The 16,623-nt window shown below is 39.6% G+C and overlaps 2 protein-coding genes across 2 annotated transcripts; one reads left to right on the top strand and one right to left on the bottom strand.

The window, feature by feature from the left end:
* Positions 1-614: 614 nt before the first annotated feature.
* On the bottom strand, positions 615-3,789 carry cfap20 (cilia and flagella associated protein 20). Its single transcript, XM_082520358.1, has 6 exons — positions 3,449-3,789; positions 2,076-2,155; positions 1,632-1,743; positions 1,349-1,537; positions 1,126-1,239; positions 615-1,000 (listed from the first exon to the last, which is right to left on the bottom strand). The coding sequence occupies exons 1-6, from the start codon at positions 3,530-3,532 to the stop codon at positions 995-997; spliced, it is 585 nt and encodes a 194-aa protein (XP_082376484.1). The 5' UTR covers positions 3,533-3,789; the 3' UTR covers positions 615-994.
* A 3,571-nt stretch (positions 3,790-7,360) lies between these two features.
* LOC309698440 (G-protein coupled receptor 20) lies at positions 7,361-14,725 on the top strand. Its single transcript, XM_082520888.1, has 5 exons — positions 7,361-7,937; positions 11,448-11,661; positions 11,872-12,128; positions 12,541-12,673; positions 13,056-14,725. Exons 2-5 carry the CDS (start codon positions 11,476-11,478, stop codon positions 13,704-13,706), a joined length of 1,227 nt encoding a protein of 408 aa, XP_082377014.1. The 5' UTR covers positions 7,361-7,937; positions 11,448-11,475; the 3' UTR covers positions 13,707-14,725.
* Positions 14,726-16,623: the final 1,898 nt, after the last annotated feature.

Here is a 16,623-nt window from a genome sequence, read left to right as displayed (position 1 = left end):
TGTGTGTGTGTGTGTGTACACATACACATATTCATTGTATTTTGTGTAGCCAGGGAACCGATCCATAAACAACTCGGTTGAGGTGGTAACAGAAAACCTGAAGATATTTTTTTTCCCAAAACACTTTATTACAACCTGGTAATAAACAGCATAGGTAATAAATACACCTGAATAAAACACAGAAGGAGCTAAATGAAGCAGATCAAGCAGAAAAAGCCTGCCTAAAACAAACAGACTAGCGCTTGATAATGTTCACATAAAGGCTTTTATCTAAGCACACATTGTTTTTATAGATATTTATTTTGTGAAGAAACCACCGGTAGGCATTTAATACAAAATCTAATATTGTAATTATTAATATTGTAAATGAACAGGTGTGGTTAAGGAATTGGGCTAGAAGTAGTTAGCCTAATCAAAATAAATGTCACAATCATCACAGCATCTAAACATATTTCTATAATAGAGAGCCAAATCTGAGAAACCTTTTAGCAAATATAAAACTACTGCCATGTAAAATAACAGGATTAAAATCAGATACAAGCAAGTGTCAGGATCTTATTTGTTTAAAGGACCAGAGGTAAAGATCATATTTTGTTCTTGTCAAGTGTTATAGCTTTAATAGCAACAACGATTCATTGAAACTAAGTCTTTCTGCTGATATTCATACCTCTAGTACAAGAAAGAAAAAATAAAGGGATTCTGCATTGTGTCAGAAGGAAATATAGATGAGGGCATAAGGTGGTCAACATTCATAAATATTGTTTAGAATGCACAGGATGGTGGCAAACTGGAAAAACCCCAGAATAATGGACATGGTGGACTTTTATTATTTATTCAATTATCTTTTTACAGCAGTGCAAGGAAACATCAGACCAGACTTGAATGTGCAGAGACTCACGAAAAAGTCAAAACTAAATGTCTCACTGAATCTGCATAATGTTGTCACAACTAAAACTCCAAGTCACATCGGGGGGGCTGCACACCGCAAGAAGCTCTACTGCTGCAAGACACAGACAGACAAGTGTTGAACTTCTACACAACATTTTTACAGACTGAGAGCTGAAATGGTAACTTTTTAAATGTAACACTGTATTAGCGTTCACGTATATGGAGAGATGTACTAACCTTGGCCTTCTGATTCTGGACAGGCAGGTAGAGTTTAAACTCAGCTGGAAGCTCATCCTCAGAGTACAGTCTGTCGGAGAAATACACCCTCCTTATCCGACAGTTAGCATGAATCTGAGGGGGGAAACAGAGCAGATGTTAAAAAGAGAAAAAGGAATATTGTGCCAAATTCTTACTATAGAGAAACAGGAAAGACTCAGAGGTTCCTCATGTGTGCACTAACCTGTACACGTAGCGTCTCTGTGTAATTGGTTCCATAAGCCCTCCTGGTGAAGTCGGACAGGTTGAACTGAATCTGGTTCCAGCCGTCATCGAGCCTCATGGGCATGGTGCAGATGAAGGGCTTCACCCTCGTCGTGCTCTGATAGTTACTCGCTCGAAACCGCCGGCGAACGTTTTTATCGTCCAGAACCTGAGAGGGAGATTTGAGACACACGTAGCACCAGGTCTATGGTAGATTCCCAGACTGTATGTTAGCCAATCACAAAGCATTTAAATGTCTCTACCTGGACCTCAAAGGTGAAATACTTCTTGAGGTTCTTAATGATCATGACCAAAAAGGGAAGTTTGATCCCCAGGGTCTTCTTGGGGTCTGCAGGGCATGTTATGTAGGTGGTGCTGTAGGGAGGACAGAGTTGATGAAGCTAGGATGGGCGAGACTTAAATAACAGATTTATTTCAGTTATTTAACACGACAAAAATATTAAAGAAAGTAAATCTAATTACTATGCCTAGCATCTACATGATACATTAATGTACACATACTTCAAACAGAACACAAAGACATATTATGAAAAAAGAATATCATGTTAAATATGCCAGGACTGCAATAGTGTATATAATTATATAATTGTGTATATTATTATAATTTTCAGTTTACATATCCTGTACATATCGTAGAACTGAAAGTAAAGTTGACCTTTGATTAATAAATAAACAGACAAACTCACCTGACATTTGTTCCCTCAATCTCCAGCACATTCGAATGTATGTCATTGTCCGTGACTCTCTTTATGTGACCGTTCCTCACCTGTGAAAACCCAGAAATAGATTTGTTCCCTTATTTTCAATGGATAAATTAGAATGTTTCCCAGAGCGTTTAGAGTGCTGTATGGCGTACCAACTGTAAACCCCCCTGAATCAGATGTGGGATATCGAAGCAAAACTAATGAATGAAGAAGGCATGTCTCATATCTAAAGTCAGATTCATCAACCAGGGATTGGGACTGCCAGGACCCCCACCCCTGATCGCTGCCCAATCCACAAAGCACTGAACCTAATACTTGCTTTTCAAGCTTTGAGTTTTTCTATCCAACTATCGCTAAGTCCTTGCAGATAGGGGGTCATCTCACTGTTGGGGTTTTCTCTGCATTACTGTAGGTACCTTACATTATAATTCGAGGCACCTCAAGTCAACTGTTGTTGTTATTTGGTGCTATATAAAATTGAATTGAAATGAATTACAGACGTTTGGAGACACCACTGGGTGGTGCCGCCCGACCTCCGGGTTAGAGATCAGTTGTTGCTTCAGAGGAGTTCAAATATCTCTGGATCTTGCTTATGGGAAAGGAGAGACAGGAGACTGACAGATGGAGTGGTGTGGCGTGTGCAATGATGCAGACCGTGAAGAGAGAGCTTAGCATTAAGGGAAACTGTCAATTTACCAGTCGCTCAAGAGAATAGAATCGCGGATACAAGCAGCAGAAATATTCCCTCAGAGCTAGGGTGAGGAGCTCAGACACGCTGGAGAGATTATGTCTCTTGGGTGAGTTTGGGAACGCCTCCGTGTACGCCCGGACAAGGTGATGGGGAATGCAAAGTCTGAGTCTATCTACTTAGAGTGCCTTCTTGCAACCTGGACTTGGATACGCGGCAGAAAATGAATGGATGGATGGATGGATGGATGGATATCTCATGTCTCAGATCATTTGTCACCACTGCATAGATGGCCATGCAGAGAGGACTGCAAAGCTCATACTTGAATATCTGACCAGTAACAACTCCTGTTTAGCACATTAGCCCGTAAAACCGTGTGAATGGTACCAATGACTCAATCAAGCGAATGTAACTTCAATTACTGATGTGTGACTCAGGTTAGCAACTTAGCAGCACTGCCTCCATGGCTACCCTGTATCATGTTGCTTCTACAAGTAATCAACAAGAACTGCGCGTCGTGAATTTAAAGTGCATCTAGAAAACGTCCACAGCCATAAAACAGTGCGAAGTTTAAAAGCGACGTGAGTGCACATGATGCTAGCCAGTTTTAGCCCCGCTCGCTAAGCCAACATACAGCTCCCTGCTTCCGTTCTGAGCGGCTGCTTACCTTTTTGTCCCATATCTGAAGAGGTTTGCTGCCGATACTATATAAAATAGACAAAAAACCGCTCTGGAATGTGTTTTTAAACATCTTCTTTGGGCTCAGCAGACAATCAATGTGCACATACTGTAACCGCTTCTAACTAAAGCTATACGTTTGTTTACAGGTTTAATTTCCGCCTCCAACTTTTCTGGTTCCGTGTGCTAGAATATAAACCGTTCCGCCAACAGAAACTACCACGTTGTCACTCAGAAGAAAAATGAGAAATCCGTTTCACTGAGTGGTCGAATATTCCCACACGGTGTGAAAACAGAAAGAAGGCAGCGGATGTCTCGTTTTTATTTTGGTGTTGCTGGGGAACGAAAATCATCTGACGTTGTTCATGCCGGTTAATAAATGCTGACGCTTCTCGGTCGCCGTGGTAACAGTGTAAGCTTAAAGCACAAGTGTTTAACATAATGTCGTCTAGAAGTCGCCGAAATAACCAAAACAGCTTTCACGCTTGATGATTTTTATTTCAGTTACTGAATGCATGATATAATAAAAACTCCCTAATCATAAACTAATTCAAAATATCTTGAGCTGCCCGATTCTCACCGCCTGCAGCCAGATCCATATGCGCGTCTCCAAAGAATTTTAAGACTTCTCTTTAGTTTAGAGAGATGAGCTTTCACACATAGCTTCCGTAACCAAGTAGGGCCGCACAGCTCTGATCCTCCATTACAGCTGTCAGGATATTACCTGTACAGTTCCTGTAGAGGGATGATGCAGCATTAAACAAGGCACCCTTGATCTACTGGAGTTTCCTATGGTCTGTAGAGGTGGGAGGATCCATCCAAATATTAATAGTTTCAATACCAACTAAATATTGTTATCAGAATGACACTAGCACAATGGGACTGATACTTTGCTTTAATCATCTTAAGTTCAGTATGTAGCCCACCTAATTATAAAAGTATACCTCTATGCACTATGAAAAAATGTATGAACCTTTTTGTCATGTCTTTGTCTTAAATCTGTTTTATTTATAGCCTGTAGCACATTGAAACAACAGAAGTTGACCCAAAGTGCTTTAAAGACAAGTCTAAGACCCCCCAAAACCCCTGTTTCAAAATACACGAAAAGCTGAAAGGTGTGTTTAGCTGTGTTAACTCATCACTCATCACATCATTAAAATGTGTTCAGGAATTGCAAATTCAAATTGATTTATCTCATAAACACTCTCCCCTAAATAAACTGGCTTTATGGGTTGAAAGTATTGGTATCAGCAATACTAACCTTGTATTTACTTGGTATCGGATTTATTCCTAAACTTGCTGTGTCACACAGCAATAATGGTCTTTCTTTCACTTTCTTTTCTTTTCTTTCTGAATGTTTTTTTGTTTTGTTTTGTTTTTGGTGCATCAGAATTTACTCAGGTACAGTACCAGTCACAGCGACCCAGATGCTTAATAATATTATCTGACATCTTACCTGTCCATAGAGACCAAGATTATTCATGTTGATCTGATAATAGTGTAGCTACTCTTTATTTATTTCGGCTATTTCCTTACACTGACAGAAAAGTGGGTTGACATTGATGTTGACATCCCTGTTTTAGGCAAACATCATGTTTTAGGATTTAATGAGTTTCTAAACTTAATACTGAAGTAATGATTCTAAATGTAAAATTATAATCTGTTGTTGTTGACTGAAATAAAAATTTCAATTCAAAAATTCAATTCAATTCAAATGATGTTTTAATTATCATTGGGTCCTGCAGTAGATATCAGGACATTATCAGTCCATAATGTAACATATCATTGAACCATGAGACTGCCTTTGAATCCTACCTTAAAGAGCATTCATCTGACGGCCATATCCTCTGCTTTTTCTGACTAATACATTAGCCCCACAGACCTAAAAAGGCAGATAGAGTCTAGTCCAGCCACCATCCTATCTTATTTAACTCCAGTTCTAGAAAATGAAATCATCTTTTTGAAGACAGCTCCATCTTTATCTAACCTCAGCTGTTCACCTCAATCTTGCATCCTGGTCACCCCCCATTTAAATCTTAACATCTTCAACTCCGCCACCTCCACAGTTACAAATCACCCCTGAATCTTATTTTCAGCCTGCCTGCACGCTCGCGTTCAACTCTCTCATGCAGTGTCTTTTTCTTTGGATAGCTGACTCCGACTATTTAAACTCATACATCTTCACTACCTCTACTCCTTTCACCTTCAGTGTTCCCCCGTCTCCCTCTCGTTCATGCACATGTATTTAGTCTTACATTTACAATGACTATTCTATTCTATTCTATTTTTGCTTTTACTGTCTTTCATTCATTTTCTCTCCAGTGCATATGCCCACCTCTCCAAGCTCTCTGCCACCTGCTAAAATCTGTAACAGGGCTATTTCAGTACTTCTGAACAGAAGACCTACTGAAAGCTAAAATAAATCCCTCTCAGCCTAACAAAATATGTTTGTTTTTCCCATGAGGTTTTAGCTCCTCTCTGCTTGCTAAATGCCTGCAGACTTACCCTTGTCTGCAAGCCCAGATAATTCCTCTGACATTTCCAATTTTGTCAGAGTTTAAGTTTAAGTGCTGGAGTGCCCCTTAATTCCCTAATACATCTACCCCAAAGGTTTCTAGAAATAGATTTCCTATGCACAACTTAAATTAAGCACTCTTTCCACCCTCTAAATTCCGCCAAAGTGTCAAGCGCGACATCCTTCCTCCGTCTCCAACAGTTTAAACATTTGGCAAAGATTTCAAATATTTAAACAAGCCAAGAAACATTCAATCAAACATTAACCAGGCACTTTGTATAATGACATCACCAACAGCGAAGTCTCCTTTTAGCTTCATAAGAACTGACGCCTATGGTTTTTTTCCACCGGTATTACTGCCACAGGACTTTATTTGACGTTTTGATGTTAGCCACACAACCGCAAACATATTCAATGGGACAGATGTTACAGCTGTTTATCCTCCTGTGTGTTTAGGTGATGCTTCTTTGTGGTGAAACAAATGTAAAGTGATCCCTTCTCTACTTTTTATCTATCTTCATCCATCAGGCTGTCAGGAAGCTCAACTCCCTCCCGATTCTGCCCCCTCTCCCCTCTCTCCTCCACGGTCTCACTGAACTCTGTCACACACACACAAACACACACACTCTCTGACTCACTCACTGGCCTGCACCAGTTACCAGTCACTTTGTGGAGCATTGGACTGCCATTACCTCATAAGACTTTGTTGTTACACTTTCTCTTACCGTACACTACTAAATCTCCATTTGCACTATTTGCCTATTTGCACTACTCTGCCTGGTTTACACTCAATGTCACTTACCCATTATATTGTATATTGTATAGCTTTCTTGTTATATGTAAAATTGTATTTATTTAAATTTTTACTTTTTAATTATTTTACTTGCATTTTTTAAATCACTTTTATATTTAAATATATTTAAATGTTCATTTGCTATTTATCTAGGGATTGAAGAGTAACGCAATTTCTATTCTCCGTATGTCCTGTACATGTGGAAGAATCGACAAATAAAGTTGACTTTGACTTTGACTTTGACTTTGACTATCTTTCACTATGAAGGTGTCCTCTCCCATTTTTATAAGTGTGTGTTGGTTCACGGGTTCACAGGCTGGCAGCTTCATAAAAACATCTACAGAAACAGTTTATGCTGTTGTATGCTTTACGCTTTTATTTTGCTCTTTACTTCTCTAATTGAATCATGTATTTACACAGAGACAAACGTATATTTTTTCTCTCTAACGCTGTCCAAGTGGGACCACCCTGGAGACAGCTTTAAATAAACGATTTTGAAACTGCCTTTTGTTTTTGTCCCACAGAGACAGAGCAGTCTTCCGGCCAGCTCTTTCTAATTTTTCCTCTTCCTTTTAGCCTGCCAGCCACTTACTCTTTTCTTGTTATTCCCAATCCAACTGTTATCCATCCAAGTATGTGTTCCTCTTCTGCTTTTCGACACCTCGGACGCTCAAGCCTTGTCTTTGCATTGCCTTTCCAAATCCCTGTTTCAGATGAAATATATTAGAAGATGTCCTATTTGACGAGAGCTCAAACTAAAGAGGTGGAAAATGGGAGATATTATGAGACAAAACAGAAAGGTGGAGGAAGATGGGGAATGACAAGAAAGAAAATGAAAGAAGTTAACATTTTTGACACATCTTCATTACATTTTCTGTAATACGTGATATGAAAGAGATGATGGAAAGAGGAGGTCCGCCTGTTGAACTTTACTTTCCATTGGAGGACGCTCTCCGCCCCAGAGCTCCACATCTGACTCTCTGGGCCTATTCTTTCCTTACCTTTTTAGCAAATTACTGAAAGAACAAAGGATGGACGAAATGAAGAGAAGATAAAAGTATGAAATGAAAAGCAACTGAGGAGCTCTTAATTTATATAATCGGACAACAAGGACTTTTGCACAAGTCTACTGCATGAGGATTTGTTTTCACCACTTTTTCTCTTCTTCAGGTACGTTTAATCCATTCAGTCATCATTATTTGACCTTATTTGTTTTTTTCTGGTTATGGTTTTTGTACCTAACGATCAGAAGGACAATAGTCTGCATTACTTTGCCTCATTTTCTGAGCAGCAGTTTTAAGGTTCCTTGTGTACATTTGTCCTCCTGGAGATCACAGTACAGTACTTTCCCTCTGGTACATGCATATTACTGTTTTGTTTTTTTTTCCATTGGAAATTGTACACAAAAAGGAGCTTTCATTCTTTTAAGAGTGCATAATGTAAAGTTTAAAATGCCTGAATTTAACTTGTGAGGGTTTAGCTCAAAGGCAGCCCCTATAGATTTAGATATGATTAGTATGTTCTAATCATTTCATTTAAAAGTGAATCTAAGAAGCAAATGCACATCTGCATCTGTAAAGTCTGCAGGTGCTGGGCAGCAATGATTAACACAATGTTAAAAAACATTTGCAGGCTTCAGAGTCATTCACTGGTTTATCTTTTATATAATAATTTTGTCACATATTTTACCATAACTATGAAGCTTCAAAGAAGATAGCTGTTTGGAGAGGTTTTTTTTCTTTTTTAAAATCCAGGCTGACAGTCATGTTTTATCTAACTGTCTTATGATGATGAAGAGTGGAAAGACCTCTCTCAGCGGCACATGTTATCCAGTGGGAGCTCATCCGTCTCTGGTTTTTATAAGGAAAGACACTTTTGGCCAAAATGAGAGGATCTGCTGAGTAAAATATGACATTATTTAAGACTTTTATAAAATTACTTTCATTAAAGTAAAGGATGATATTTTTAATGTATGTTTTTTCTGATGTCGAACAGTCAAGACTAAATAAACACTTTTTGTGAGATTTAATTTGGGGCTTTTAGAAACGCATTAACAGGAACAGTTCAGAGTAGAAAAGAAAGTGTGATGGAGAAGATGAATGATGGGCAGACTCAAATCCAGGCTGCTTCTTAAAGGACTTGAGTTGCTTGTATGTGATGTGCAAGCTCTGCCAGGGGAGCTCCACAGATTTGCTGAGTGAAAAATAAATCATTTTATCCCCCGTGATTCATCAGATGAAACAAGCTGAAACTAACTTTTGAGCCAACTTGGCTAAAGGTCCTGTAAGGGCTCTGGATGAACTCAGAACAACTACAGAGATTGTACGACAACAAGTTTATTTCCATAGAAAATGAGTGTGATAAGTTTCAAAGCTCTGGGAAAAGTTAGTACATTCAAGTTAAGGGTGAAACAGTTTTGGCCAACTAATGAATAGCTTGTTTGGCCAGTTGTTCTTAAGCAGAACATAACAAATTCACTAATGTCGTAACGCCTTATTTATCACACTGTTTTATCTGTTCCCGTCTGGCTTTGAAATATCAACACTATTTTTTGGCCAGTCTTTTTACTTCTTTAAGCCCCTTGAAAGTGAACACAGTCCAGCCGTTTTTTTAAACAGGACGCGTCGCACTGATCACGTTTATTGTGTTAAGACAACAGTCTACATCATGTTCAACACAACACATGTCAGTGGTGTGTTAAATAGCCGCGTGCGCTGGCAGGGTTCATCTTAATGCTGTGCTCCATCTTTGAAGTAACACACACGGTCGTGTACTTAACTTTGTTGAGAGTGTCACATCCTTTTAGGGAGGAGATGAAGATGGATGCAGTTGCCTCTACGATACAAGAGCACATTGTTTATAGGATCGGGATTTCCAAAGTCTCTCTGCCTGGATTCAGTTCTGCAGATGTTGGCCATGTTTTCATCCCTAGAAGTCACAGCTATCTCCTTTAGTTTTTAGTGTGCGTATGTGGGTGTCTTTGTGTGTGTGTGTGAGTTTGGAGAACAAAGCTGTTTGGAACTATTTACAATACAGTATCCAAGGCTGAGTCCAAGATAAAAGGTTAAGGCATCCGTCTTTAAATTACTGCCGGGAGGCTGTAATGAAGAAGTCCTGATATTACTGAACAATCTGAGGGGGGGGGGGGGGGGAAGGTTAAAAAAAAGTAGATAGAATGAGTCTGGACATAATCCTAAAAAGCTTTTACCATTTAGAAAAGACAAGAATCTGAAAGATTTATTTTCCTCACTACGTTAACAAAGTAATAAATTAAAAATGCCTTGATTGCTACAGTATTTTTTGAGGTGCGCATCAAGAAATAGTAACTGTTTTAATTCTTTGTGGCATGGATTTAGCAAAGTACTAAAAACATTATTCGCAGATTTTGGTCCACATTGACATGATAGCATCACACGGTTGCTGCAGATTTGTCAGCTGCACATCATTGTGAACATCCTGTTCCACCACATCTCAAAGGCGCTCTATTGGATTGAGATCCGGTGATAGTGGAAGACACCTGAGTACAGTGAACTCACTGTCATGTTCAAGAAACCAGTTTGAAATGTTTTGACCTTTGTTGCCTGGTTTGTTATCCTGCTAGAAGTAGCCATCAGACAATGTGTACTCTGTGGTCATAAATGGACATGGTCAGAAACAATAAACTATCATCTTTCAGTACTAAGGGGCCAAAAGTGTGCCAGGAAAATTCGTTCCACGCCATTACATCATCACCACTACCACCTTTGGTACAAGGCAGAAAGGATGGATCCATGCTTTCATGTTGTTTACACCAAACCTGACCTTACCAGCAGAAACTGAGACTAATCAGACCAGACAGCATTGTACAATTTTGGTGACAGGAGTAGCAATCAGTATGGACTTCTGTTGCTGTAGTCAATCTGTTTCAAGCTTCAGCTCTTGACTTGTTCTTTTTGAGTATTTTTGAGATACTGTCTTCCTATCAGCCCAAAGTAGTCTGGTCAGTTTCCCCTGGCCTCTGACATCAGCAAGACATTTTCTTATTTAGAACTGCCACTCACTGGATATTTTCTCGTTTTTTGGATCATTCTGAAATGGTTGCATGGGAAAATCCCAGTAGATCAGCAGTTTCTGGAATACTCAGACTACTTCATCTGGCACCAACAGTCATACCACGTCCAGTCACTCAAATCACTTTTCTTCCCTATTCTGATGCTCAGCTTGACCTGAACAGGCTGTTCAAATGCAGAGAGTTGCTGCCACATGATTAGCTGATTAGATATATTAATGTTAATGAGCGGCTGAACAGGTGTGCCTAATGAAATGTCCAGGTGACTGTATTTCTCTTTATTTAGTCCACTTGCTTCATTATTATTGTGGGGTTTTAACCTGAAAATAACAACAAGCAGTTGTTTTATTCATACATGAACAGTGTGGTAACACAATCCCAGTTCCAATAACTAGCTTTCTAAAGGATTTTGCATTGTTGTCATGGAATAATACCTTGAAAGTGTGGAAGCAGATGTTAGACTGGACTTCCAGTTGAGATTACTACTATAGTAAAGGAATTATTCCCCTAAAGTTGACATAACATAATATAGACATTGTAATTTGCTTTTATTTGTATTTATTGATTTAAGTAAAACATTGTAAATCTTTTTTTCTTTTTTTTTTACATCTTCACTTCCTGATTCTCACCAGCCTACCTGTCATTCATTTTTTCCAACCAATGGAGAGCCTTCTCGCCAACATCAGCTCCAGCTCCACTGCTGAGCCTCTCCTGTCACTTTTCAACTCACACCAAACTAACTGCAACACCTGGGACCAGGAATGGGGGACCACAAACCTGCACAGGTTAGCCCACCTGGACATGCAGCTGTATCAAGATTTCTACACCGTCTGGGTTTTTCTGATGGTAAGATCGAATGCTGAATAAATCTTATGTTACACTCCAGCATTTGCTGTTTCTGTGCAGTTCCTTAAGTTGTTTTTACACTTGTTTAGGGTAAGCAGATAAAAGCAAGGACCCCGCCTAAATAAATTGAATAGATTAAATTTACCAAGAAATTTAATCTATTTAATCTGCATGACCAATAAACTAAGGATCCATCCCTCCCTGCTGCAGGTGTTTAACTGTCTGATGCTGGTGGTTGGGGTGGTCCTCAACAGCCTGGCTCTCTACGTTTTCTGCGGTGCCTCTGCACACTCTTCAGCCTCCGTGGTTTACACCATAAACCTGGCGGTGGCTGACCTGCTGGTGGCTCTGTCGCTGCCAGCTCGCATCGCTCTGTACCACAGTGGAGGGAGCTGTGTGGCCTGCTCATACGTCCACACCTTCAGCTACTTTGTCAATATGTACTGTAGTATCCTGTTTCTGACCAGGTGGGTGAGTCATAACCTCATTTGTCACATAACAAGGAGCTGTTGTGCTTTTCATTATTTTTAGTTATGTGCATTCTTTTAGTTGGATGCTCATATTCAATGCGGTAACACACACAGATAACCCTGTGGACCAAGAGTTTGGCTTCTGGCTGGTCTAATTTCTTGATTTCCAGAAGTTCTTGTGTCAAGGTGATATCATTTTGGCATGGATTTCCTTATACCGTCCTCTCAGGCTTGGACTGAGATGATAGAAGCTTTTGTTTGTGGAAGCCAGGCAAGGGGCAGCCAATCAGAAGAAAGTCAGGGTTTTAAGGAGTGAAGCCTTAAAGAAGCCTAGTATTCAAATTTATCAAAAAATAAATTGGAATAATATGTCCCCTCTATCAATATTCACTGATGGCTTTCTATTCAGCATCTGTATCGATCGGTACCTCGCTGTCGTCCACGCATCCAGTACCCTTCATCGATGGAGGACCATAGGAGCGGCAAGGTGTGTCAGTGCCACCGTGTGGTTCATTGCAGTCGTGGTCACCTACTCTTTTCAGGTGAAGAGACACACTAAAAACACAGCGCACACAAGATGAGCTCTCAGTGTATAAATCCACAAAATAAACCTAGAAAGAGAAATAAATTAATTGCAATAATTGAGTTCATAATTTAGTCTATGAATTGGTTAATGACACAGATTTCGTTTGGGGGGGGGGGGGGGGGGGCAATTTTAAATTATCCTGAGTATTAAAACTTATCAGTGATGACCGTCAATTAATCAAATAATGATTTTCATGAGGTTGCAAGAAAAGTAGGAGGAGTCTTGGTTTACAGAACAGTCAGGATCTAAAGAAGAGCTGACAAGGCTGTCAAGCTGAGACAAGCTAAAAATGCTAAAAGGCTAAATCATGATAGAATTCTTTCTCCTTCTCTCTCTAGACCACAGCTTTGGAGTTCAGTTCCTCCTGCATGGTCCTCCCTGCCCTTTTCTATCTCACCATCCTGGAGTTTCTCCTCCCCCTGCTCGCTGTGGTGGTCTTCACTCTACGCGTCACCTGTTTTCTCTCCTCCAGCCACAGCGGGATGCCCCACCAGAGCAGGGTGAGGAGGACTCGTGCCATCAGGCTTTTGGCCACCGTCCTGGTGGTCTTCACTGTGTGTTTCACACCCTTCCACATCCGCCAGGTGCTGGTTTACTTCCAGTTCAGAGTGACGGGGGAGGCTCCCGGGCAAGGGGCGAGGGATGTGCTTGCCTATCACATCACCGTGACCTTGAGCAGCCTGAACAGCTGCCTGGATCCAGTGGTTTACTGCTTTGTGACGGACAGCTTCAAGAGAATGTGGAGGACCAGGAGAAGGGGAGGCAGAGAGGAGGACGGGGAGGTGGGGTTTACAAGTGGCATCGAAGGGGAGAGGAATTCGCTGAATAAATGCTCGGGTACGGCACTGGCGATAGCTCAGAGCATAGCCACACTAACGCTCACAAGTGCACCCCTCTCTACAACCAGCGCACACCACTCTGATTGGACAGGCGGCCATGTTTCGGAAACCAGTGATGGCACAGTTCAGAGAGACAGCTGGAGACAGTGACACATGTCGACTTTGTTTTGCTGTGAAACCAATGAACTTACACTGCTTCAAGTTTCAAAAGCTGCTGGATTACACACAGAAAAAAAAACTATGTATGTGGGGAGTTGATGTTTGGCTTGTGTTCCAGAGGCACCTCATCAAAGTTTGTGATGTAAAAATTCAGATTGACTAGGGAGGAAAAAAAAACCATTTTATTCACAAACAAGCTTTTTATTTAGTCATCGTTCTGTCTGGATACTTCTTTAACACTCTTTGTAAATTCCTGCACATGTGAGTTAAACAAGGCTTTACCTGTCCCTTTATTCCCTTTCTCGCTCTTTTTTTAAACTAAAATTTTTCCATTAGAAATAAAAACAAAAAGTTGTATAGTAACAGTTGTATAGTAGGTAAACTACCGTGACTAAGTCATACGCTTTAGAATGGAAATACTCCTTTTGTGTACTTTTGTAGACCATTTATTTGACTGCTTTGATTTTTTAGGATGCATTTGACTCTGATTCATCAAGATGTCTGTATTGAGTCACACTGAATGTTGAAAGCCTTCAAAAATGACATTTGCAACATTAAAATGAAGAATAACAGAAAGAGTTATGAGCAAAGAAAAGAGACTTTCAGAGGGTTGAAGTCTCGAGACACATAAATAGGATAAATGTGTGTGTATAAACATTTAGGGGTACACAGTGTGATGTTCTTTTAATGACTTGTTAATAATTTAAAAATGATTAAATGGACTTATGTCAGCATCACAATGACAGGAAATGATGAAAAACAAAAGCACTGCTTTGTTTCTAGTACATCAGGTTATTTGCTGGATTTAAATTTAGGCTACACTTTAGAGGCTGTGATCACACATCTTCCTCATAATTCAGGACTTGGTAGATGCAAGTTAAATGTTTAAGAAATGGATGCATCAATCAAACTATGTACTAACATAAAGTCACTTTATCATAAATTCATTTTCTTCTTCTTCTCCTTGTTTGTTTGTCTCAGCATTGCTTGTTTTTGAGTCAGTGTGTGCTATTTTTACTGACTTGTTTATCTTGTTTAGTATAATAAATGATTTATATAAAGAAAATGCAGAGATGGTGGTGCTTTTTGCAATTAAAGTGCTGTTTCTTTGGCTGTAGCTGTTGTTAACAAAAGAAATAGTCACCTGCAACTTTATTAGGTACATTCTTTTAACTCCTGGTTAAACACTTGAGCCTACCTGAGTATTGTTGATGATCATCTCTATTGCTTTATGACCACAGTGTCTCCATCACCTGATTGCTGTGCTCAGATGGCCTCCACATTCATCAGGTCTCAATCAGGTAAAGCACTGGTAAAGGGATGCGGTGGAACAGGAGATTCACATCATGGATTGCAGCCAAACAAATCTGCAGTAACTTTGATGCTGTCGTGTCAATATGCACCAAAATCTCTGGAATGTTTGCAGCACTTGATGAATCTGTGCTACAAAGGATTAAGGCAGAAATGGGGTCCAACCTGGTACTAGGTGTACTCCACCAGAGGACAGCATCTCCCTGCGGTGGAAGAATGTCATCCAGAACAATCACACTGGCACTGATTAACAGTGGAGCTGTTCATGAAAAATAACATTACCCAATAACAGATTATGTTATTTCATAGCTGCTGCTGTTATCCACTGAAATATCTGTGTGTTCTAAAGCAGGGTGAAAAAAATTGTGAATTATGAATTTAATTTATAAATTAAAAAACGATTTATGACTACTCTCCTACACAAGATTTCAGTGGATTTGTGTATTAAGTGCATAAAACTCTTTGTTTAGTTTTCATTGACGATATTAGAGTCGAGCTATGAGGTGTCAGTCATAGCAGGAATGTGAGACATTAAATTGAGCGGCATTTCCCTCCATCATCCTTCCAGAGAAGCAGCAGGTCATCACAGTTCACGTTACGTAACTGCGATGACCTTAGCTTGCAACTTTATACCAATGCGCGCACACACACACACACACACACACACACACACACATAAATACTTACCATCAGCTGGCCCTGCTGCCACATGATGAGTCTGGGTTAAACACACACACCAGTTTCAGGTTCCTTCTCTGGCTTCTCTTCATGGAAACAGCCAAAGCTTTGACCGAGTGTGTGCATGTGCATGTGCGTGTGCGTTTGTGTGCGCTAGAAATCTGATTCTGCACAACAAAATGTTTTTCCCAGTTTTCCTCTTCCTTCTCAGCGGTCTAACCGCAATGCATCATGGGAAACCAAATTAGCTGCTTTGAAGATGCTGAGTAAAGATTTTTTTTGGCACATGAAAAAATGTCTTGAAACTGCAGACCAGCAGGTTGCATCACCAACAGTCACATGCATTCCAACAAAAAACAAGCAAACAAAAACACGAGCGAGGTCACAAAGACAGAATTATTTTTATATTTGCTTCTTTGGAGTAAACCTGGTCGTTAGCTTCAATGGATCACAATTTATTTATTTTTTTAGTATAAAAACTAAATAACACTTTATAACAATTAATTACTGTAATTAAATTTAAGTGGTTTCTAAGTAATCTTACACAGTGTATCAGTAATTTTGATTTGCGCCTAACTTTTAAGTAGACACAAATTATTCTGTGAGTAATTCAAGTACTTTGTGTCTCCTTTCCTGTAAAATACCCAGAATTTAGGCGCAATTCGAAATGACTTATCCACAACTCAAATTTGTATTTGTATGCAAATACAAATACATTTTTTAAAGTTGTAATTTTTAAAAATTAATTAATTAATTAATTACATTTGATTACAGGGGAATTACACCCTTAGTTGTTGTGCAGATTTCTGTTTCTGTTGAAGTGCAATTGAGTTTTATCATTTCTTCAGATAAAAATACTCTAAATACCTCCTTTACAAAAAAAAAAAGTACGATTTGGAAATGCTTGCCAAATCTTTAT

This window comes from Aulonocara stuartgranti (assembly GCF_965226115.1).
Source record: "Aulonocara stuartgranti genome assembly, chromosome: 22".
NCBI lineage: Eukaryota > Metazoa > Chordata > Actinopteri > Cichliformes > Cichlidae > Aulonocara > Aulonocara stuartgranti.
This window is presented reverse-complemented; position numbering and strand designations above follow the sequence as displayed.

Bases quoted from the DNA above. Each gene is read 5' to 3' on its own strand.
- cfap20 (XM_082520358.1), bottom strand. From the start codon at position 3,532: ATGTTTAAAAACACATTCCAGAGCGGTTTTTTGTCTATTTTATATAGT. The intron at 1,744-2,075 runs GTGAGTTTGTCT...TCCTCCCTACAG, and splicing joins ATTGAGGGAACAAATGTCAG to CACCACCTACATAACATGCC. The intron at 1,240-1,348 runs GTTAGTGCACAC...TTCCCCCCTCAG, and splicing joins CAGAGACGCTACGTGTACAG to ATTCATGCTAACTGTCGGAT.
- LOC309698440 (XM_082520888.1), top strand. From the start codon at position 11,476: ATGGAGAGCCTTCTCGCCAACATCAGCTCCAGCTCCACTGCTGAGCCT. The intron at 11,662-11,871 runs GTAAGATCGAAT...TCCCTGCTGCAG, and splicing joins CCGTCTGGGTTTTTCTGATG to GTGTTTAACTGTCTGATGCT. The intron at 12,674-13,055 runs GTGAAGAGACAC...TTCTCTCTCTAG, and splicing joins TGGTCACCTACTCTTTTCAG to ACCACAGCTTTGGAGTTCAG.